This window comes from Vipera ursinii (genome assembly GCF_947247035.1).
Source record: "Vipera ursinii genome assembly, chromosome: 4".
Taxonomy (NCBI): domain Eukaryota; kingdom Metazoa; phylum Chordata; class Lepidosauria; order Squamata; family Viperidae; genus Vipera; species Vipera ursinii.
The window spans coordinates 46,148,762-46,172,455 of NC_139514.1; the positions used below are offsets into that span (position 1 = coordinate 46,148,762).

Consider the following 23,694-nt stretch of genomic DNA (forward strand, 5'->3'; position numbering starts at 1 on the left):
CTTCTTGTCCCTAAATATTACAGTATTTGCTGTGGAGACAATGTTTGACTGGATGATTCATGATACAATTAGAGGTTAAGATTTCTCTGCTCCTTATCATCAATTTTAGGCTCTATGTGTCTGAATGCCTTTCTGTCTCTTGTTGTACACTGTTACTATGACCACTGAAGTTTGAGCTATGAGAAACATACAGTAGATATCTAGCTTCTACATAGGCATATTATGAAAGTTTATGGATTTAACATTCTTTTGTGGCAAAAATAGACCTAGGTTTAAAAATGTATTTTAAGTGGCCGTACATTTTACTGTTATTACTTGACTGTAGTTTTTAAAAATATATAAATCATAAAATTAATCAGTTTCAACATATTTTCTTGTTATTTTGTAAATTTAACCCATGTCTTATATTTAACAACTTTTATTAACATTATAATCAGTTTTATCTATGATCCTGTAATTTAGCAATGTTGCTTCTCTCAGCAGGTACTAAGAGACTTTTCCTAAAAAGTCTTTTTATATTGCATTTGTTATCATCTCATTAGTCTCTCTTAGCATTTCAGGGGAATGTGCTAAATCATAATATTAATCCCACTTTCATGTAAGTTCCTATAATGAAATGCTGGTTTCACAGGAAATCCTTCTCAGCCAGCACCCTAGACATATGCATCCTCTGAAATTTTGCATCAGTATGTTCATTCAGAGCATTTCACATCTGTTAGATCACCTTCCATGGAACTCTGTGACTAGCACAGGTAACAGAATAGAATCAGGTCCCAATATCCCCATACTTCACCAGCCTAATTATGTCCCTGGTGTTTATGCTATTAGTACTGATCTAAGTGAGTTTCTCATTCTCAGAATCTAAATTGTAACTCAGAGGATTCCAAATTATTAGAACTGGTCCCTGGTTCACTAGTTCTTTAAACTAACAGCACCCTAAATGGCACCTTTCCACCATTGCTACCATTCCAAGTCCAGTTAGCAGGCCCCAATAGTAGTAATTGTTGTTTTCTTCTGTTAGCTACCAATCCGTCTTGATATCTCTATTGTCTTCTTCAATGCTACAGCCTCAGCCTCACAGGTGATGGTAACCACAATGTCCCACTTCCTCTTGTGCTAATATTGTAAATGTTCCGATTGCTGTTCCAGGTAGTGCTCTAGTTCCAGCCCTCATTGCCCCACCATCTCTCAGCCATCCTCCAACAATGTCAACTATAGATGCTGTCATCACTTTTCCCATCCATCAACTCTGCAAGTCAGGAACTGTACAACAGCAGTTCCAGTGATAGTTTTAATGACTCTGATAGATGATTTATTCTCAAGCCGCCAGAGAGTTTGTTGAGACTAGTGAAGAAGTCAAAAGCCACTTGAATGACCCAATCAGCTCAGAGGTTCCAACAACATCAGTGTGTGGCTAAGCAACCACCTGATGGAATATACACAAATACACACAAATGCATGTTTAGATAGTACAAACACATATAAAAAATATTGATTTCTCTATTTCATTGGGAATTAAAATAATTTCCTGTTCAAAGTCTGAGTCTTAACATCTAATTATTCTCTTATTTTTTAAAACAATTTATTCCTGTAGGACTCATCTGCCTAATTTAGCAAGATTTGTATACTTTGTATACTTTGAAGTAATAAGTACCACTTATATGTGTAGTTCCTGTCATTGTCCTCCTCTTCCTAATCCTTTTGTTCTGCTATGACATGTATCTCTTTAGCATGGAGAACATCCATTTTAGTCCACTACAGCATAATAATAATAGTAATAATAATAATATAAAGATTAGCAGGTATACTAGAAAGTGAGGATCATAGAATGTTTAACATATTACAATCACAGAAATACAAAGTTAAGTCCATCCTTAATCAGGGAAACACACAGAATTGTTTTAATTCAGTTCAGCTAGGTTGTGGAGCAAATTTGAACAGTGTTATGCATGCTGTCTTGAGCTATGAAGGAAAGGTAAAATGTTATTTATTAGACTTTTATCTGGTCCTTATTATTTTGTAACTAATTCAAGGCAGTGAACGTACACAGATCAACTTATGTCCACAACTGGGACCAGAATTTTAGTTGCTAAGTGATGTGGTTAATAAGCAAGTCATCACATAACTGGACTGATTTCCAATCATTTTTATTGTGATTGTTAAGCAAATCATTGCAATCATTAAGTGAATTCTGTTAAAGGTGCAACAATTGTAACTTAGCGGATGGATTGTAAGATACTTTTTCTGACACCATCATAACTTTGAACCATCATTAAATAAATGGTCATAAATGGAGGACTACCTCTATTCCTTCTTCCTTCTGTTTTCCATATAACAATCCTGTGAGGTGAACTGGGCTGAGAGATAATAACTGGCCCAAAATCATCTAACTGGCTTTCATGCTTAAGGCAGGAGTAGAACTCCTGGTTTCTAAATGAATACTTCTACCTAATTAAAACTTACACCTCTATACATTTGTTACTTATGAAAGCTATTGTGATCTGAATTAGTCAACTGGTTAGCTAATTAAGTAAATCTGAAACATGAGTTGTTTAGTAACTTGTAGTAATTGTACATCTAATTTGGCAAAATTAAATATTTTCTGTAATTTACAAAACTTTGGTTTTGAAGAACCGATCTCTGAAATCAGTGCTAAATGTATAAATAAAATCTAAATATATAAGCAAATCCTTAAGCATCTGTTTTGTTTATTTTAGAAGTAAAACTAAACAAACTGGTAAACACAGTAAATTCCTTTGTGAATGGTAAACAGAAATTTCAATTGTATTTTTCAGGAGGAGAAAATGACATGTATCTACTGTAATTTTATCCTGAAAAGAGTTACTCAGATTACAAAGGGAAAAGATGTAGGTTTATTTACAGAAACCAATGATTTCACAAGATTGTACAGTACATTAACATATTCATTTCAGCAGAATAAGAGACATCTTGGTTGCCATCATCATACACAAGAAATTACTGATCATCTTCTTACCTGACACTGATTCCTACAGGGACAGGACTTAAGAAAAAATGGTCTCAGCTCCTGGAAGTAGTTAAGGAACACAATAGTAACAATGTGCATTTTTCTAAAAATGCTCCTTCTAATATATTTAATCAGTTATCTGCATATTTGACTGTATTAACCTTATTTAAATAGTCAAGTTCAATATTTCCTCCGAATATTGTGGTTTCTAAATACAGGAAAAGATATGCCAGTTGAAGAGGAAATTAGATCAGCCTATAGGCTTTGCAGATAAATGAATAGTTTTTCCCCCTCTAAATAAATATTTCTTAAGTTGAAGCTAGATAAACATATCACTTACATTTAATAGCTAGTTTTGGCCAAATCATCTAGCAGACCTACTCACTGGATTTTTTAAAAGACCCAGGCAGGAAATAGATAAAAAGTCCCTTAGGCTGTTTTAAAATCTGCTGCATGCACATCATCATAGTTCTGGGAGTTTTCGTTACGAATTCTATATGGTGTCAATTTCATGCTATTTTGCTCTTTTATTCATGCTGATATATTTTTAGGTATCCTGTACATTCTCTTTCCCATTAGAGCGCTTTTATTTATTTATTTAAATTTATATACCGTCTCAATCCTGCCAAGACTGAGTGGCTTTACATATCGGCATTTCGGGCTAACCAAACTATTCCACCTTTAATGATGGGGGGTGAAGTGTTACCCCCCCCCCCCGTTGATAGGGCTTGCAACTTGGGCGTCCTCCTGGACTCACAGCTCAACTTTGAAGATCATATAGGAGCCGTAACCAGGGGAGCTTTTGCCAAGGTTCGCCTGGTGCGCCAGTTGCGACCCTACCTGGACCAAGATGCCCTACGCAGTCACTCATGCGCTCGTGACCTCCCGTTTAGACTACTGCAACGCTCTCTACATGGGGCTGCCCTTGAGGACCACTCAGAGGCTTCAACTGGTGCAGAATGCGGCCGCACGAGTTGTGGTTTCCCGATACTCCCATGTAACACCTCTACTCCGTGAGCTGCATTGGATTCCGGTTACCCTCCGGGTGAGATTCAAGGTGCTGGTAATGACCTATAAAGCCCTAAATGGCTTGGGTCCGGGATATTTGAGGGAACACCTGCTGCCAGCATCAAGCTCCCTTCGTCCAGTGCGCTCGCAGAGAGAGGGTCTTCTCAGGGTGCCGGCGGTAAAAGATTGCCGGCGGATAACACCCAGGGGGAGGGCCTTTTCTGTGGGTGCGCCTGCCCTCTGGAACCAGCTGCCCATGGAGCTCAGGACTACCCCTGACCTACGTTCATTCCGCCGAGACCTGAAGACTTGGCTCTTTGAGCTCTCTGACCCAGGCTGAGAATTTTAACTGGGTTTTATTTTCAGGGATAATTTAATCTTTTATTTATCTTTTAACTTTGTATTTTGTATTGGTATGATTTCAAAATGCCCTGTAAACCGCCCTGTGTCCTTCGGGAAAGGGCGGTATATAAATCTAATAAAATCTAAAAATCTAAAGTCTATTCCCGTAGGACTCAGGGCGGTTTACAGGGAAAATTAAAAGTTAAAATACATCACATACAATTAAAATCGATTAAAACTAAGATTAAATTAATCCCTGAACTTAACTAAAACCCCATTAATTAAATAATTAAAACCCCTCAGTCTGGGCCAGACAGCTCAAAAAACCAAGTTTTCAAGTCCCTACGAAATGAGCGAAGGCCTGTATCCCAATGGCCTGTATTTGGGGATAGGACTTTTGTCTTTCCAGCGATATATGTAATAAGTGCACATAATTTGTGCACAGGTTAGTCGTAGACCCAGAGTACTTCCTTTCATAGATTTCACCTGTTAGGAGAGAAAGGGGTTAAACGTCTGAACACAGTATTAGCTGTGGGCTATATGCAAAGATGATTACGGTATTTTTCTGTAAAAACGCCAGCTACAAACTCTCATTCACGTACACAAATTTCTTCCCTTTCCATGATTGCGTTGGCGAGTTAAAAAAAAAAGGGTCCAGGAAGAAGTGGCTAAATCCCCACCACACTTTTCTAAACTTTCTGCACTCGTAGCTATTATTTACCGAATTGCGCGCGTGCCGGAGAGAGAGAGAAACCAGCCTTATGGAAAGTATATACGGGCAAGCCAGGGCGCTTATTATGCCTGTTGCAATTTCCCGGAGCCTGTATTGCTGGGAGTTTCTGCCCCAAAGGGTGAGTAAGCAACCGAGTGAAGTGGAAAGGAAAGGTCGGCGCCTTTCTCTGGGATTTCGGGCTGCCCTTAAGCGTCGGCAAGTCCAGCGGAGGACGCAGCAGGGCTGTGGCCGGGCGGAAGTGACGGCCGTTTCACCTGCTGGGCTGCGAAGGGACCAGAGGAGGGCGGCGCGAGGCAGCGAGTGTCCGTTGGGAATTCGCTCGAGAGTCGCTCCTGTTCCTCTGGCCGCCGGCGGCTCCTCTCTCTCTCTCTCTCTCTCCGCCATGGCATCGCTGCTGCTGCCGCTCTTGTGGGCTGTAACGTTTCTCTGTGCAGGTAAGGCTGGAAGTCAGCGAGTGAAGAGCAGAAGAGCCCCCCCCTCCCTCCCATTTTGCCCACCCTTCCCAACCGCCTTTGCCCCTTTTCTCCCGCCACCCCGCCTCCCGGTCGCCCAGCGTTTCTTTTGCTGGAAAAAAAACAACAAAAGCTCCGAGTTCAAAGGACTGGAGCTCGGATGGGGGGGGGGGTCGGCTTTGCGAAGCGCCTCTCTGGCTCCTGTGGTTGGTTGGGGGCTTCTCGGGAGGCAATCCCTCACTTGTGGAAGGGCTCCGAAGAGGGGCGTGAGGGAAGAGAGGGAGAGAAAAGGCGGCTTTATTTTTGTTGCCTACTACTGAGGGTTGTTTGTTGTCGTTTTTTAAACCTCTTGGCGGTTCTCTTTCCCCTAGGTTCTTTTAAAAAAAAAAACACCAAAAAACAGTATGTCGGCCTCTTTCTTTTGGTGAAAGCTCACCCTCTGGGGGTGGGTGGGTGGGTGGGGCGAGTAAGAGGTATCGGGATTTCACTCTCTTGATGATTCACCGGAGGTATTGTTGTGAGCGCTGGGCTCGCGTAACTACTACCCTTCCCCTACGCCCAGTAGCAAAGTCCTTCGCTCTCTTAAGAGGAGTGAACCGGGCGAAGAACTGAACTGAAAGATGAAAGGGGGGGGGGGAAAACCACGTTTTTAAGAGACAATTACACATCATCATCATTATTATTATTACTATTACTACTACTACTATTATTATTATTATTATTATTATTATTATTAATATTATTATTATTATTTAAAAACATTTCACAAGTTTTAACCAACCGCATGATTTCTACGCCATATAAACCTGTATAATATGGGGCAGGTGCTGCCAAAATGGTTCCAAAATAAACTGCTCTGATGTATTTCGGCTTAGTAGCGCTGGAAAGGCTTTTCCGTAACTAGATGAAGGAAACAAAAGGTTTTTTCTAAACGAGCTCTCTCTGGTCAGAAACGTGGGCTAACTTATTTTGCTTCAAGTCGACGAGGCTTCGCTATCTTTGCAAAAGCACAACAAGGGAGGAACATGTCAGGGTGCCAGTTGCAGCCCAATTTGGGACTCATTCGTTAGCTTTTCCAAATGGAGGGAGTTACTAGAAGTAGATAAACCTCACCCGTTTCAGACCAACCTGTATTGAACTTTGGGCTTATAATTAATTGACAAGTAAGTACAGACAGGGCTGTAGAGTTGTAAAGTTTATTCTTTAAAACTTCGAGTCTTTTTTTTAATCTTCAACACTGGTCACTAAAGATACAGTTCCACAAAGCTTTTTATAGGGCGTGTTTGTACACACATCTTTGTAAAACGCCTTACAGAAAAAATGGTTAGAATCCAAATAGCTATATAATATTTCGGTATTGGAAGTATTATATATAGTGTTCGAAATGGGTTAGTTTAGAAATCATGCTGCAGACTATACTCGGATCTTTATGGTTTGACAAATTTCCCCTTACCTGCAATTTTTGAACCACACTTGAGAGGAATAAAAATAAAGTGATAAAATTAGTAAATAACCTTATTACTTATTCTTGTACAATAATAACTTGATGTACAGGTAAAACAAGGCATTTGCTTAAATATGCTAGATCCTAAAAGTTTTATTAGCAAGTATTAAGCTTAGGATATGCAAATACTTTGGTTGTTTAGAACATATCTTCAGGTGTTCTCCTACTCAATTTGTTTTTATTAAATTTGTATGCCATCCAATTCCCAGAGATTGGCTGGTGTACAATTTTTTTTTAAAAAAATACACAGATCTTTATGAAGGGTTCTCTTCATAAAGTTGAGTGATAATACGATTTAAATAATTAGGAAACTACTCTCTTGCTATAATTATTTCCTGTATTCAAGATTTAAAGTGCACACAGCTAGAATTCAGTTTATACCAACACTGAGGTTAAAATCTAGGGAAACTAAAAACCTTTCAGCACTTTCCAGCTCTTTGTTTCCTGTGCAGATATCTTATGCCACTGTTGATGTCATAGTTTTGCAACATTACTCATAGGATAAAAATTCTTTTATTTTGTGTATATCAATGTCTGTTTATCATGTTCACTTTAAATACACCTACTAAAATAGGAAATTCAAAAAGCTATTTCCTCAGATCTTAATGAACTAATTAGGATTCACAAAAGTATCCCAAAACTAACAATATTAAAGTACAAAATTTTGCCTTGTAACTAACTATAAAATAATTGCGAACATCCTGTAGAACCTAGGCAGGCAATTTTAGCAGTGTAAACTTGGCAGAATGACATACCTGTACAGTAGATAGGTCCTGTAGAAAGGATCCTGGCAATCTTCCTTTTGCTTTCCACCCAGTTGCAAATTTCTAAAACTGAAACATCTGTAAATGTTCACTTTTAAAACTTGTAACTATGCTTGTTCAAAAGTTTTGTTTTAATAACTTCAGGCTGGAATTATACCTGATTAACAGGTACCACTTTTTAAACTCTAAGTTAGGGTTTCACAAATATTCTGTACAGGTAGTCCTCAGTTCACCACCACAGTTGGGACTGGAATTTCCATCATAGGTCATTGCAGTCATCAGTTGAGTCAAGACTTGATTTTACAACAATTTTTACAGTTATTAAATCACAACAGTTGTTAAGGGAATCCAATTTTCCAAATGGGTGGTTTTTTTTTGCTTAAATCAGCAAAAAAGGTCACAAATCATGATCACATGATGACAGGGTCCTGCAACAGGTTGTAAATGTGAGTGTTTGGCAAGTGTTTGAATTGTGATCACTAGTCCATTGTGACTGACAGAGTGGTGTGACAGTAGGTGACTATAGAATACTTTTATCAAGACCATCATAACTGAACTGTCATTAAATGAACATTTGTGAGTCAAGGACTCCCTGATTCAACAGACCTTTGGCTGCTGCATAATATTTAAATTCCAGTTATGGAGCAGAGATAGAAAATGGTATAATTAAAAATAAAAGGAAATGTAAAAATAAACTCATAGATATAACAGAGTCAGGTGTGTGTGTGTGTGTGTGTGTGTATGTATATATGTATATATATATATATATGAATGACGTATAATGACATAAATAAGAGAAATAATTATATGCAAAAGGGAAGAACAGATGAAATAACCATAATATAGAAGCACCAGTATCTTTTATGTATCTTAAAATGTAATACTGCAAATAATCATCTTAAGTATAGGATGATGGTAAACATATTTTTCTCCTTCCATACTGATTTAATAGCTAATTCGATCACTAGTGACATCAGATGTGCCAAAGTAAAAATGCCAGAGAAGAGGATAACTTCCTCTCCTGTCCTTCTGCAGGTACAGAAAGATTTAAAAAGAACAAAGTTTTATTACTAGTCACATAGCTATTCAGAAGATAGAAAAAAAATGATTGGAAGGGAGATACTGTAGTATGTAGGTGGGGTACTAGCATCAGAGCTATAAGCATTTGCCAAAATCTCTGTACCCAAATTTATCAAGCTCCTACCAACAACAGTTTAATCTCATGTGAGAATATCTTGTCTCTCCGTTAAAGCTACAGGTACTTTTGACTTACGACAAAATTGAACCCAAAATGTCTGTTACTAAGCAAGACAGTTAAGTGAATTTTGCCCCATTTTAAGATTTTTCTTGCTGCAGTTGTTAAGTGATTTACTGCAGTTGTTAAATTAGTAATATGGTTGTTAAGTGAATGTGGCTTCGCCATTTACTTTGCTTGTCAGAAAGATGGAAAAATCACATGATCCCGGGGCAGTTAATATGAGTTAGTTGCCAAGTGTCTGAATTTTGATCACATGACCATGGAGATGCTGCAGCAGTTGTGTGAAAAACTCTCATAAGACTTTTTCCCAGTGCCATTATAGCTTCAAACAGTCACTAAGTGAACTGCTGTAGTTGAGAACTACCTGTATTGGTTAAAGAAGGGAGAAGAAATGAGAAAGTTTTGCTTTGATTTTCTATACTTTATTCTACTATTGGGGTTATTACCTCAAAAGGTGTGCAACCTTGGTAGAAAATTTACCTGTTCCTGTAGTGAAGATTTATAAAACCAACAACCTGCGAAGAAAATTTATGAAGTTTTATAGCTTTTTAATACTAGAAAGTGATCCTATGAAATTAATGGCCAAGAGCTTCAAGACAGTTTATACATTATTGGTGCATCTTCAGATAATTAATTTATAGGGTGTAGTGCTTCAAGAGATGATCACATAAATGTTTGGATAAAAGTGCAACACTAGCTACTAATATTCTAATAGTTGCCTTATTAATGAGACAGGTGGCATATACATTTAATAGTAATGTGGCATTTAGGTGTAGCCACCACTGTTTGAAGAGGCTGTGTTTGTTGCTAAGGATTGCTTTATATCTTTGATGTGATACTGGTTTATTCATGGGGAAAATGGAATTGTTAGAATTAAAATAGTTAGACTAACAGAGTAAAATTTGAACTTTTTATGTTCTTTTCAAATTGTCCCTCTGGAGTCAAACGTTTTCAGTCTTGCTCTTGGATTAGATTAGCACTTCTTCATTCATGAGTGATGTGCAATGTGGATGTCTTTTTTTTATTGAAAAGTTTTTCAATACATTTTATCTTTAACAACCCCTCCCCCCATCCCCTTCCCAACCCTCCCCCCTCCCCTTCCCTCCTCCCCATCCCCGACTTCCCAGAGCTAAATACATGGTATAAAAGTAAAAACAATCATAAACAACCATATGCTAACAACAAGCTATTAAGTCTATCGCACTCTAGCTCATATAAAATGACTACAAGCAATACTAATATCACATCAAAACTTACGCAAATGCTAAATGAAACTTTTTAGTCCCATATTTGTTCTGGATGTAATCAATCCATTTTTTCCACTCCGTAATATAACGTTGTTGCGAATGGTCTTTCAAGTAAGCCGATATCTTTGCCATTTCCGCCAAGTCAGAAACTTTTAATGTCCATTCTTCTATAGTCGGCAGTTCCTCCTTCTTCCAATATTGACCAATGTGGATGTCTTTATGTACTATCAGCTGGTGATGTCCATCTGTACAGTCGTCTTGGGCTGTTGGAAAAGAGTGTTTACTATGAACAGTGTGTTGTCTTGATGAAACTGTTAGCCTTTACCCTGCTTCATTTTGTAGTCCAAAGACAAACCTGCCTGTTCGTTTGGTTATTTTTTGACTATCTGCTTTAGCATTCCAAGCCCATATGATGAAAAGGACCTCTTTTCACTGTTAGTTCTAGAATGTGTTGTAGTTCTTCATAGAACCAGTCAACTTCAATTTCTTCAGCATCAGTGGTCGGGGCATAGTTTAGTTTAGTTTTAGTTTTATTTAATTTGTATACCGCCCTTCTCCCTAGGGACTCAGGGCGGTTCACAGGGCATATATAAATAACGATACAAAAGTTAAAAGGAAATTAAACCAATGCCCAGTTAAAAAACAATAATACAATACTAAAAACACCAATTTAAAAACCCATAATCCCCCATCAGGCCAGACCAGCTAATTCAAATAAGTGGGTCTTCAGGCCGCGACGGAAGGTTCGGAGGTCCGATTTCATCCGGAGCTCCACCGGCAGTTGGTTCCATAATGCCGGAGCGCCCACAGAGAAGGCCCTCCCCCTGGGGGCCACCAGTCGGCATTCCCTGACCGGAGGCACCCTGAGGAGGCCCTCTCTGTGGGCACGTACTGGGCGGAGGGAAGTTGACGCCGGCAGCAGGTGGTCCCTGAGGTAACCCGGACCCATGCCATGTAAGGACTTAAAGATCATAACCAAGACCTTGAACCTCACCCGGAAGACAACTGGTAGCCAATGCAGCTCGCGGAGCAAAGGTGTAACATGGGAGTACCGGGAAACTCCCAAGACAACTCTCACGGCCGCATTCTGTACCAGTTGGAGCCTCCGAGTGGTCTTCAAGGGAAGCCCCATGTAGAGAGCATTACAGTAGTCAAGGCGAGAGGTCACGAGCGCATGAGTGACCGTACACAGGGCATCCCGGTCCAGATAGGGCCGCAACTGGCGCACCAGGCGAACCTGGGCGAAAGCCCCCCTAGTCACGGCCACTATATGATCTTCCAGGGTAAGCCGTGAATCTAGGAGGACTCCCAAGTTGCGAGCCCTATCCACGGGGCTTGGATTACTTGGATTACTGTGATGTTGAATGGTTTGCCTATGATTCAAACTGAGATCATTCTATTATTGTTGAGATTGTACCCCAGTACCACTTTTCCTACTCTTTTGTTGCCTATGAGGGCTATTTCATTTCTTCTAAAGGCTTCTTGCCCACAATAATAGATACAATGGTCATCTGAATTAAATTTGCCCTTCTCCACTTTAGTTCACTGATTCCCAAGATGTTGATAGTCAATCTTGCCATCTCATGTTTGATCACGTTAACTTATCTTGATTCATAGATATTATGTTCCAGGTTCCTATGGAATATTGTTCTATACCAGGGGGTAGGCAACCTCGGCTCTTTTGTGACTCGTAGCTGACTCAGGAATTCTGGGAGTTGAAGTCCACGAGTCACAAAAGAGCCGAGGTTGCTTACCCCTGTTCTATACAGTATTGGACTTTCCTTTTACCACCAGACACATCCACAGCTGAGCATCTTTTCAGCCACTTCACTCTTTTTGGCGCTACTTGTAATTGCCCTCTGCTGTTCCTCAGTATCGTATTGAACACCTTTCAACTTGAGGCACTCCTCTTCCAGTGTCATATCTTTTAGCCTTTTGATAAGTGCAGCTTATATTCTGTTTTAAGAGGGGGGGAAATCTGAAGTGATTTTTCTTGGTCTGATATTTTCACATTTCAAAAACCTAGCATTTTAATGGGTGTGTAGACTGTCTAAATCTATTAGAGAGCACTGGGGTAATCGGCTTTTAAGGACAAGCATCAACTAGCAACTAGACTGCTGTATTTTAGAGTAGATGTACTGACTATACCGTACAATGAGCGTCTCTGCATTTGCGGAGCAGCAGAGGTAGAGGACCTGGCTCACATCCTATTTGACTGTTGTTTGTATAAGAGGGTGAGAGACAGGTATCTTGGTCTATATACCAAACGAATGACCCATTGGGATCCCCATATCAAAATAACTTACCTTATGTCTGGCCAGAACTTGAAAATAACATCCAACGTAGCACAGTATTTGAACAAAATGATCCAGTTAAGATCTGCATATGTGGGACTGATTAGGGTAGATTGTAAGGGCGACTCCGAAATATAATGTTTCCATATTTTATCTATATCTTAAATTTGCATTTTATTACTATTTTAACTTAAATTGTATTTTAATTCCATTTTAAATTGTATTTTATCAAATTCCATTTCGGATTACTTTTATCTAGTTTTGGTGACAGTTTGTTGCTGGAACGTTGTACTTTGATATGGCCCAAGGGCTAATCAATAAAGTTGTTGTTGACAATGTATAAGTCAACACAAGGAAATAAACCATGAGTAGATGTACTGAGTGTGAATTGCAGCTGAGCACAAAATGAGGAGACATGAGTCTACATTCCTCCTGTTCCAAAACTGTTCTGCCTTGCCCTTCCTGTTGGTCACATCCAGAAAGCATAGTTAGGAAACTAACCACTCAAACATTTTGTTGCCTTATCATGTGGGAGAATAGTGTGAAATTAAATCCAGAGAGGCCTGAAGTAGTATTGGTATACTGTATAGTAGAGGTCCCCAACCCCCAGGCTATTTGGAATTGGGCTGCATGAATGTCTGGCTGGAGTACGTGTGCACAGCTCACACAAGCAGGGGGTATATGGGCACTTGCATGTGTGTGCCCTGGCTGCTACTTGCACAAGTTAAGCTGCGCATATGTGCACTGGCCCACCACTTGCGCAAGGGCTGTGTACTCGCACACTTGCCTGCGTTCATACAACCCAGTTCCCCTCTCGCCCCCACAGCTGGGCCGCCAAGCTGCAAAGGTTTGGGAATCCTGCTATATAGGAAATGTGATAATGATTGAGATATAGCATTTGCAGGACAGGTTTGCAGTCTTCTCTATGAATGGATTTGTGTAATATGTCTGCCTTATCAGCTACATATTATCTTTAGCTAGTCATATTTGGACAGAGCTATGTTTGGTTCTGTTCTGATGCTGCAGTGTACTCTATATGGGTCAATACTTGAATTGAAAGTTTGCTATTAATCCATTACAGTAGCTAGGAACCACACAGAGAAGCTAAAGGGATTGTATTATGCCTTGCCAGTTGCTTATCAAATACAATTATTTATTTATTTATTTATTTATTTATTTATTTATTTATTTATTTATTTATTAATTAATTATATTGTATACCGCCCTTCTCCCGAAGGACTCAGGGCGGTGAACAGGGCACATATAAAAATAGAGTACAAAAATTAAAAAAGAATTAAATAGGAGCCCGAGCTAAAACAATAGATAGTAATATAAAAATCCACAATAAAAACCCCAACACATCCCCCATCAGGCCAGGCCGGCTTGTTCAAATAGATAGGTCTTCAGACCGCATCGGAAGGAGCGAAGGTCAGGTGCCATCTGGAGCTCAACCGGCAGCTTATTCCATAAAGCCGGGGCGCCCACAGAGAAGGCCCTCCCCCTGGGGGCCACCAGCCGACATTCTCTGACCGGTGGCACCCTGAGGAGGCCCTCTCTGTGGGAACGCACAGGGCAGAGGGAAGTTGACGCCGGCAGCAGGTGATCCCCGAGGTACTCCGGACCCATGCCATGTAGGGCCTTGAAAACCATTACCAAAACCTTGAATCTCACCCAGAAGACAACTGGTAGCCAATGCAGCTCGCGGAGCAAAGGTGTTACATGGGAGTACCGGGAAACTCCCAAGACAACTCTCGCGGCTGCATTCTGTACCAGCTGGAGCCTCCGAGTGGTCTTCAAGGGAAGCCCCATGTAGACAGCGTTGCAGTAGTCCAGACGAGAGGTCACGAGCGCATGAGTGACCGTACACAGGGCATCCCGGTCTAGATAGGGCCGCAACTGGTGCACCAGGCGAACCTGGGTGAAAGCCCCCCTAGTCACAGCCACTATATGATCTTCCAAAGTAAGCCGCAAATCTAGGAGGACTCCCAAGTTGCGAGCCCTATCTACGGGGGGTAAAAGCTCACCCCCCATGGAAAGAGGTGGAATATTCTGAATATCCCGGGATGCCGGTATGTACAGCCACTCAGTCTTGTCGGGGTTGAGTTGAAGCCTGTTCCTCCCCATCCAGACCCGAACCGCCTCCAGGCAACAGGACATCACGTCGAGGGCATCACTGGGGTGGTTTGGGGTCGAAATGAAAAGCTGGGTATCATCAGCATACCCAGGAGATAGGAGGAGAACCACTGAAGAACTGTGCCTCCCACTCCCAATCCCCTGAGACGCCGCAGCAGGATACCATGGTCGATGGTATCGAAAGCTGCTGAGAGGTCTAATAGGACTAGGACAGAGGAATATCCCCTGTCCTGGGCCCTCCAGAGATCATTCACCAGAGCGACCAATGCCGTCTCCGTGCTGTACCCAGGCCTGAAACCCGATTGGCACGGGCCTAGATAATCCATTTCATCCAGGACCAGAGGGAGCTGATGCGCCAGCACACTCTCAACAACCTTTGCAAGAAAGCGAAGGTTGGAGACCGGACGAAAGTTATTTAACACAGCTGGGTCCAGGGCAGGCTTCTTGAGGAGAGGTCTCACCACCGCCTCCTTCAAGACGGCGGGGAAACTACCCTCACTCAAAGAGGCAGATATAACCGCCTGGAACCAGCCCGTGTCCCCTCCCGAGCTACATAAACCAGCCAGGAAGGGCACGGGTCCAATGTGGAGCTCAAACTCCCCATAATCCTGTCCACTTCCTCAGGGGTCACAGAATCAAACTCCTCCCAGATAACATCGACAAGACCGCCCGTGTCCTGATCGTCAGACTCTGCCCAGTTGGAGTCCAGACCGGTCCGAATCAGAGCGATTTTGTCCGACAGATGTTGACTAAACTCCTCGGCCCGACCCTGCAAGGGTTCCTCCCTTACCTCCTAATTAAGGAGGGAGCGGGTCACCCTAAACAGGGTTGCCGGGCGGTTATCTGCGGACGTGATAAGGGCGGAGAAGTAATTAGACCTCGCCGCCCTTATCGCTGCGAGATAAGACCTAATGTGGGTTGTTAGTCGCAATCGGTCGGATTTGGATCGGCTGGACCTCCAACAGCTCTCTAGGCCCCGTCTCCGACGCTTCATCTCCCGAAGCTCCGCGGAGAACCATGGAGCAGATTGATGATGTGGACATTGACATCAAAAACACTAACCAGTTTGGGATTAGAGACTCTCTCTTTATAATCCTAGACAGATCTGCAGTGGAAGTCCTTTTGAATGCATCCCCCTGCAAAAGCTCATTTGCATGACATGTGAAATAGGCACTTCACCTTTCCTCCCAAATCATGGATCATAATTCTTTCACAAATTGTTTGGTCTTCACTCTATCTGTTTTTAAGAAATATGAAACATTTCTCTTGCTAGTTTTTTAAAAGATTATTTTAGTATTTATCACTAATTTCAGTTTGTATTTTGAATTTGTATTGCCTGATTTTGCTTTTAAATTTTGCCAGCTGCTTTAAACACAGCTAAAGCAGAGGCCAGGTATAATCTTTTGTTTTATAAGTGAAGATAAAGAAAGGACAGAAAAATTACAACTCCCATACATGTATACTAATTATTACTAGAATAAAACATGTTATTGTAGAATAAAATTATTAATATTTAAGCCAGTTAATGTAATAAGAAAAAGGGAACTAAAACATCAAAACTAATATGTTTTGTTCAAAGTTTTAAATAGTATGGCAGTCCGGCTTGGGCAGGGAGTGAAAGGGAAGGTCACCAAGCAAGACACGGCCTGGCTGGTGGGGCCTTGAAGTAAGCAGGTATGGGGCATGTGGGGTAGCTCCACCCCCTTCCCCACCGGCCTTGCCTTCTTGTGGCAGCAGCATGATGTGCCATGCGGCCTCCTGCCGCAAGAAGCCGCAGCAGAAGTGTACCGGCAGCCACGCGAGTGCCTGCTAGTCGGGGCTGTTGGTGCCGTCACCACGAGGCAAGGCAGGTATCACAAAAAATATAAGACATCCCCCTCTAAATAAGACCTAATGCCTCTTTTGGAGACAAAAATAATATAAAACCGGGTCTTACTTTCAGACAAACACAATAGTTGGAGAACTATTCATATTCTTTTATTTAATTAAAACACTTAGAGCAGACATGTCAAACTCGCGACGTCACATGACGTCATGCAACGTATCAGGACACATCCGGCTCAGGAGCCGGCAGTTTGACACCCCTGATTTAGAGCCTGGTACAGATGCATTTTTCTTCAAACAGTCATACAGTTTGTAGTGTACATAATTTGCTAAACAATAGGATATAGAATATTCCTGAACTTTGTTTTATGATTTATCTCATGGTTACTGTGAAATGCAATGCGTGTTATCTCAGCTTGCAAAGCTTGGGTTCATTGAATGAGTTTACCAAAAATGTAAATGTTGCAGAATATATAGCCTCATGCTAGATAACTAAGCTCCATTTCATGCTGAATAAACAATGTATCTTAAATATAAAACACTATTTTAAAATATTTTTACTCCAAAAGCATTTTATTAACATAAGTTTGCTAAAAATTAAAAAAAAAATCAAATTTAAATTTAATTTTTTTTTAATTTTTTTTATTTTTTTAAAAAAATCAATTGTTATCCACCCTGGTTGATTCTCTTCCTTTCTCTGTGGTTGGTTCCAGTCAGTGTTGAGAGGAGGTCCAGCCTATGCCCTCTGCTTTGTAGGGTTCCACAGACTGGATTCTTGCTTCTTGCTTAACATCCGTGTGAGGTGCTCAGTAAGGTCATTTGATAATTTGGAATGAGGTATCATCAATGTGCTGATTATACTCAACTTTATATCTTCAGCCCTGACTACCTAAATGATGTCACAGATATCTGATCATGTGGGAGTCTGGATGTGGCATAATAGGCTTTGGTTTCACCTGAAAAAGACTGAGTGGCTTTGCGAGTTTGAATATTGTGGTGCCCAACATGATCCACCTTAATTCACCCACCCACTGTCCCTCCCTCTCTCTTGCGCTTGCTCACTCATAATAGTCTTCTATAAAAATACATAGTCCTTTTGAGCATAAGGGCGGGATATAAATGGGATTAAATAAATAATGTGCAAATGAGAATTATAAAGTTAATTGATTCCTCTAGTTACCTAAAGATAACTATGAAAATGTTTCAATGATACGTGTATTTTTTAAGATGTTGTCTTTAACTTTTAAGATATTGAATCTAATATACTTGATTTCACAATACCTTACCTAGATCTAACTGAAGGTATAACAATAACGACAGAACAGAGCTCAATCACAAAAGCTCAAGGAGATAAAGTTACACTGCTGTGCACATATACTCTCACTCCACCAGATGAAGGCACAGTTGAAATTGAATGGACTCTTTTGCCACCAAAAGGGGAAGAGACAGTAAGTAGAAGACATTGCGTGGATATAATACTTATTTTGAATTTAGTCTGTGTATGCGTTGTAAGTTAAATTCTTAATGAGAATACTGTATCCTTTTCTAGGGCACTTTAGAGAAGTATATTGAGAAGATTATTTATTGCTAAGACATACAGTGGCTTAAAATGTGTTCTGTTCTCCACACAAGTCCTAAAAGTAGGTAAAGAAAACCCAATTAAATGAGTCAAAAACATAATAAGCTGAAAAGGTTCAAGAGACTCTAGAGTGCCATTGGAAGGAAACAGTGAATTTGGCTAAACACATGTTAAGGCCACTGTTAAGGTTTACCTTATGGCAGAAAGAGTGGCGAAGTGTCAATACTTCTGTGCCATTATTGCATCCACTGAATGCCACCTAAACAGTGGCTCTATTTAGAGTTATCTGGATTCTCATTGGAAAGGGTGGCCCCAAAGTCAGCCTGCAGGACCATGTGGAGGAATTCTCCGGGCATCTAGCAGATAAAATCACTTGGATTTGCTCTCAGTTGGATACCAAGCATGATGCAAGTCTTGTGGAGATGCCACCCTGTTAAGCGGATCAGACTTTGATAGTGAATATACAGAATTACTTTGTTCTTTAAATTATGTAGGACCTCCCATGCTCATCGCTGAAATCTTTTATTGATTAAAACGCTTGACATTTTTCCTTCAAATGAATTGATAATCCTAGATATTCACATATTTTTGCTCACCCAGAAATTTGTACCTTTGGACCAATCTGCAATCTTCAATCACTAATTAACAAGTATATTTTTGACAGGGCACTCTTTATCTAATTTTAGAACTTGTGTGGCGAACAGATCGTGTTTTAGGCCATATTTATGCAGAAATGTGGGAAATTCAAAAGAGTTCACAAACTTTTAAACACCACTGTAACTTAACCTTTTCTTTTCCCCCCATTCAGGTTATTGTATATAATGTAGGCAAAGTTTATGATACGTATCGTATGGTGGGACGAGTACAGTTTGCTAAGCAAAATCCAGCATCTGGAAATGCAAGCATTGATATCTTAAATTTAAAACCAGAAGATGCTGGCTTATACCAATGTAAAGTGAAGAAACTTCCTAGTATTCAAACTCACAGAGTCCAGTTGACAGTACTTGGTAAGGTATTTATGGTTAGCCTTTTTTGTATAGCTCTGTTTGAATATTAAATATGAATATTTAATACATAGGAAGTGCAGTGTAATGTAAAAATAAAATGCATTGTTACTCAGCAATAGTTTGGTTGTTTTTCTTTTAAAATTAGCATATTTGTTTTTTAAATTCTCATAAATTTCAATGTGTTACCTTTTAAAATTCAAATCTTTTGAATTATGTTCCCATGACCTTGGGAAATTAAAACCAGGAAAAATGAGGCACGATGATACATATGCAATGCAAATGATACTTTTGTTGTGCTACATAATATAAATTTACGATTGGCATCTGTCATACTGCTCATACTACAATATTTTATTTTGTAGCAAAATTCTCTGAATTATGTTACATATAACAGAGTTATGCATATCCCAATCTTTCCTACCAAGCAGCTATTTTACTTAATTATGCTGCTTGAAATTTCTGTTTTTTGTTTTTAGTAGAAATATAGTTTGATCTATTAAGATGAAACTATGTTTAACTTTAAAATTTTCCCCTAAAAGATTTGTGATGTCTCTTCAGATTCTAAGTTTTGTAGCTAAGCAGTATATTTGAGAACATACTTGTTTCAGAATAAAAGCACTAGGTTGGATCAATTAAAAATAAACTCACAGAAGAGAACTAGTACATAGAACTAAAAAGTGAAAATGAGGAATTAATATGTTTCAATTTGTAACTTGTTGGTCTTCCACTTATTAAGATTGTCATTCATTATTCTAATATATTCATTATTTCATGCATTTACTCTAGTAGTTCAAATTGACATACAAAGTACACTCTTTAAGTTTATCCTAGAAAAGTGGTCTGCGAACTGGGGGGCTGTGATGTCACAGGGGGTCTGCAGAGGCTTGATGCAATCTACTGCTTTAAATTTTGAGTTAAGTCTTGGTGGTCTGTGGCCACAAAAGGTATTTAAAGGGGTCCATGGTGAAGAAAATATTGAGAACCACTGACAAGAGAATAACTAGTCTAAAATCAGCCAGTTGGTTTCCATGACCAAGGGAGTTTAAATCGTGATCTAATTTAACCTAAGCCAATACCCACTGGTTCTGATATACTATCATCATGGTAATTCATATAATTAGAAATTATATATCTATAATATAATTTACTGTGATATTGCAGATCAAAGGCTTGTAGAATAGTAGCAGCTTGGAATGGTCAGCTGTTACGATCTGAAGTGACAAGGTATTTCAGCAGGATTATAGGTTATCTCCTAAAATGGGAAATTTTTCCTTGGCTCGCAGATTAACATAATAGTCCAGGAAAATATATGTTTGAGCTAAGGAGGCAGGTAACAGGATTATTGTGAACCCAGAAAAGGTTATGGTTTTAGGGTTAATATACAAATATGTGATATAGTTCTGGATTTGGTCTCATACTGGTGGGTAAATGGAATTAAATCACTACTGTTCAATAGCCTGCTAAAATCTCCTGAGCATACAAAATACTCCTGGGTATACAAGCAAATGCCAATTAACTACATCGTCATTAAAGCTTACATTAGAATATTTATTTGTTAGAAAAACCGATGAAAACTAAATGCCACATTGAGGGATCACAGGAGATTGGAAGTGATCTTACTTTGAAATGTAAATCCAAAGAAGGTTCTCCCATCATAGTTTACTCCTGGAAAAAAACAACTGGTTCCCAAGAACTTCCAGCAACAGCATTACCAAGTATGCTTTCATGTTATTAATGTATTTTTCATGGACAGGACTATTGCGTGTACCTTTACTGTCTACAAATGCTAAATTAATTTTAGATAAAACTTTGAGGTAAAAGGAAAAAACATTTTGTTTATTTTATTTAACCATGTAATTGTCCAAAATATTTCTCGGTGGTATATCATCAGACTTTTAAGTTCTTAAAGCTAGTTGAAAAGGGAAAATAGACTAAAATTTGCTGAAGGAAATAGAACTATGGCATTGTTCTCCACTGCTTACTGTTGTCCATATCCTTTTGGAAGGGTTAATGTTCAGGATAGAATATTTGTTTTGTTCCTAAATGGAAGCCAGCCAAAAACACAGTTTGGAATCTGCCATCTTTAATAAGTTGCTTTGCTTCAGCTCCTTGCGTAAGAATCTTTAGATTTTTTAAAAAACTTTAAATGGAGCTAATTCTCTAAGTCTCTTGAGGTAATTATAATATTTCATGAAGTCTTCTCGGTAGTACTTATCCATTCTAGACTTACCTCAGCATGTTTGGACAGGGAGGAGTAGCCTTGCAAAAGACATGGTTGCTCTAGGAATCTCAAAAGTAATGCATTGAATGAACTTAACATGTATGAGGAATTTTCTTGTTTGAAAAATTCACACATTACTAATAATTTTGTAAAGGGATAACAGTCTTTTAGTTTTTGCATCAGAAATCTTTTCTCTCTCTTAAAATGTATATGATTTTTGATTAATTAGTAACTACTCTGATCACAGTAGACAAAGTGTTCATCTGTAGAAATGCTTATATGCACAGGCATTAGTAGAAGGGCTTTTATCTATCCTCATTCCCAAAATAATACTAATACTCAGTATTAGCAGTAGACTTAGATCAATAAAATAAGGTATGTTTAAGTAATAAAATACATGAAATAATATTATTGTTTTTTATTCTGTAGATTGTTGCAAGAAAATCTAACAAATACCTTAAATATTTACAGATGAAAGTACAGGTGACTTATTTGTGAAAAATGCCTCTCAGACTTATTCTGGTACCTACACATGTTTGGCTTACAATAAAGTCGGCAGAGATGAATGTTCTCTCATACTGACTATTACACCCCGTAAGTATTAGTCAACAGGCAACAGTGAAGTAATAAAAATAGATATTAGCTAAACATTTGTCATTAAAATGCAAAAATTAATTTCTGCTACCTCTCATAATTTGTTTTTTGTATTTTAGCTATAGATAGAGCTGGTATTATTGCTGGAGCAGTTATAGGGACTCTTCTGGCACTCGCCTTAATGGCCTTTTTCATCTTCTGTTACTATAAGAAACGAAGAGACACAAAATATGAAAAAGAAGTACATCATGATATCAGGTGCAGCATTTTGATTAACTCTGAATATTACTTCAAAATTTCATTTCTAAAAATGTTAACTTCTAGAAGATACTGATTTACCTGCAAAAATAGCAACTAAATAACAGTGGAAGTGTCTGGAAAATCTTGCTTGAAAAATGGTTTCATATGTTTTGTTGTGCTTACAAGTTTATAAAACAAAGTGGAAAAATATTGTAATGGGGCTAGCAAGATTTTATTTGTTTTATAAATGACAAAATAAATGTTAGAATGTGTGAAAAATTAAACCTGATTAAAAGGTAGAAACTATTGAGTGTATTTCAATATAAAGAAATTTAGTAGCAATAATAATTTATTTATTTTATTTATTTTAATTCCATTTATATCCCGCCCTTCTCCGAAGACTCAGGGCGGCTTACAAGCTTAGCAGTAGCCTTCATTCTATGTATATGCCTGCTTATTAGGGCTTTCACACACACCCCAAGCGGCATTATTACAAAGTCAGCTTAACTGCCCCCAACAATCTGGGTCCTCATTTTACCTACCTCGGAAGGATGGAAGGCTGAGTCAACCTTGAGCCTGGTGGGACTCGAATCTGCACTAATTGCAGGCAGCTGGTGTTACGTAAGGAGGCATCAGCCCACTGCTCCACCAAGGCTCTAATAGATATATTATTCTAAATTAAAAAAAATCTAAAAGAATAATCAACCAAAAAAGTTGACACATTTTAGATGCAGTAGTCGATAAATGTTTGTATTTGTTTTGGTGAAACAATATCAGCCAGAAAACCTAATAAGCACACTCTGGCTTCATAAGCCAATAAAATACTGAATAGATACTGATATTTGCCCTAGCATTGAAAAGCAGTTCTTCAAAGCCATTTTGTTGGCTAAAACAACAAACGTCATAAATTGTTATTCTTAGTAGAGCAAGAAAAGGGAATGATGTACAATTTTGTATATAAAAATGTTTTAAAATAAAAAATATAACAATATATATTAGTTCTGTTCTTAAAGAAATTATATTTTTCCCCTTTTCTTCATTTCCTTTATTCCCTGCCCTTGATTTCCCCACCCCTTTTGACAGTGAAACTGCAACTTGGGAGACAATAATTTTCTTAAATTGTCAGGGTAGTGGGTTGCATATAAATTAAACAAATAAATTATTAGTAAATAAATAAAATAGCCGCCCTGAGTCCTTCGGGAGATAGGGCGGGATATAAATCCCATCAATCAATCAATCAATCAATCAATAAATAAAATGCATCTTAAATTGCCATATGTTTGTTTATTTACAGTTTTTTTTAGGCTCAAGGAATATAGCTTAGAATAGATGAGAAAAAATAGTTTATGTTACGTATTTGACAGAAAAAATCTAAAAAAAAAAGGATAGAATAAATCAGTGGCTAGGGAATTATGGAAGTTAAAGTTCACTCATCTTAAAGTTGCCAAGTTTTAGAAACACTGTGACAGAGAAAACAAGTTGTCTGCTATTATGGCAGCGTTAGTACT

General features: G+C 38.9%; 1 protein-coding gene and 1 long non-coding RNA gene across 3 annotated transcripts in view; one reads left to right on the forward strand and one right to left on the reverse strand.

Annotated features, from left to right (window-relative positions):
* LOC310639856 lies at positions 1-5,445 on the reverse strand. Its single transcript, XR_014492415.1, has 3 exons — positions 5,324-5,445; positions 2,996-3,046; positions 1-1,962 (listed from the first exon to the last, which is right to left on the reverse strand). It is a non-coding gene; the product is annotated as an uncharacterized lncRNA (long non-coding RNA).
* The window catches only part of CXADR (CXADR cell adhesion molecule), a 26,293-nt gene continuing 7,597 nt past the window's right edge, over positions 4,999-23,694 (forward strand). Inside the window, exons 1-6 of one of the 2 annotated variants that reach the window (XM_083361807.1) lie at positions 4,999-5,503; positions 17,836-17,993; positions 18,933-19,131; positions 20,691-20,846; positions 21,824-21,946; positions 22,066-22,204. In XM_083361807.1, coding sequence (XP_083217933.1) covers positions 5,098-5,503; positions 17,836-17,993; positions 18,933-19,131; positions 20,691-20,846; positions 21,824-21,946; positions 22,066-22,204 — 1,181 coding nt within the window. In that variant the 5' untranslated portion in view covers positions 4,999-5,097. The remainder of the gene's footprint in view (positions 5,504-17,835; positions 17,994-18,932; positions 19,132-20,690; positions 20,847-21,823; positions 21,947-22,065; positions 22,205-23,694) is intronic. The other variant, XM_083361806.1, reaches the window with a different exon arrangement.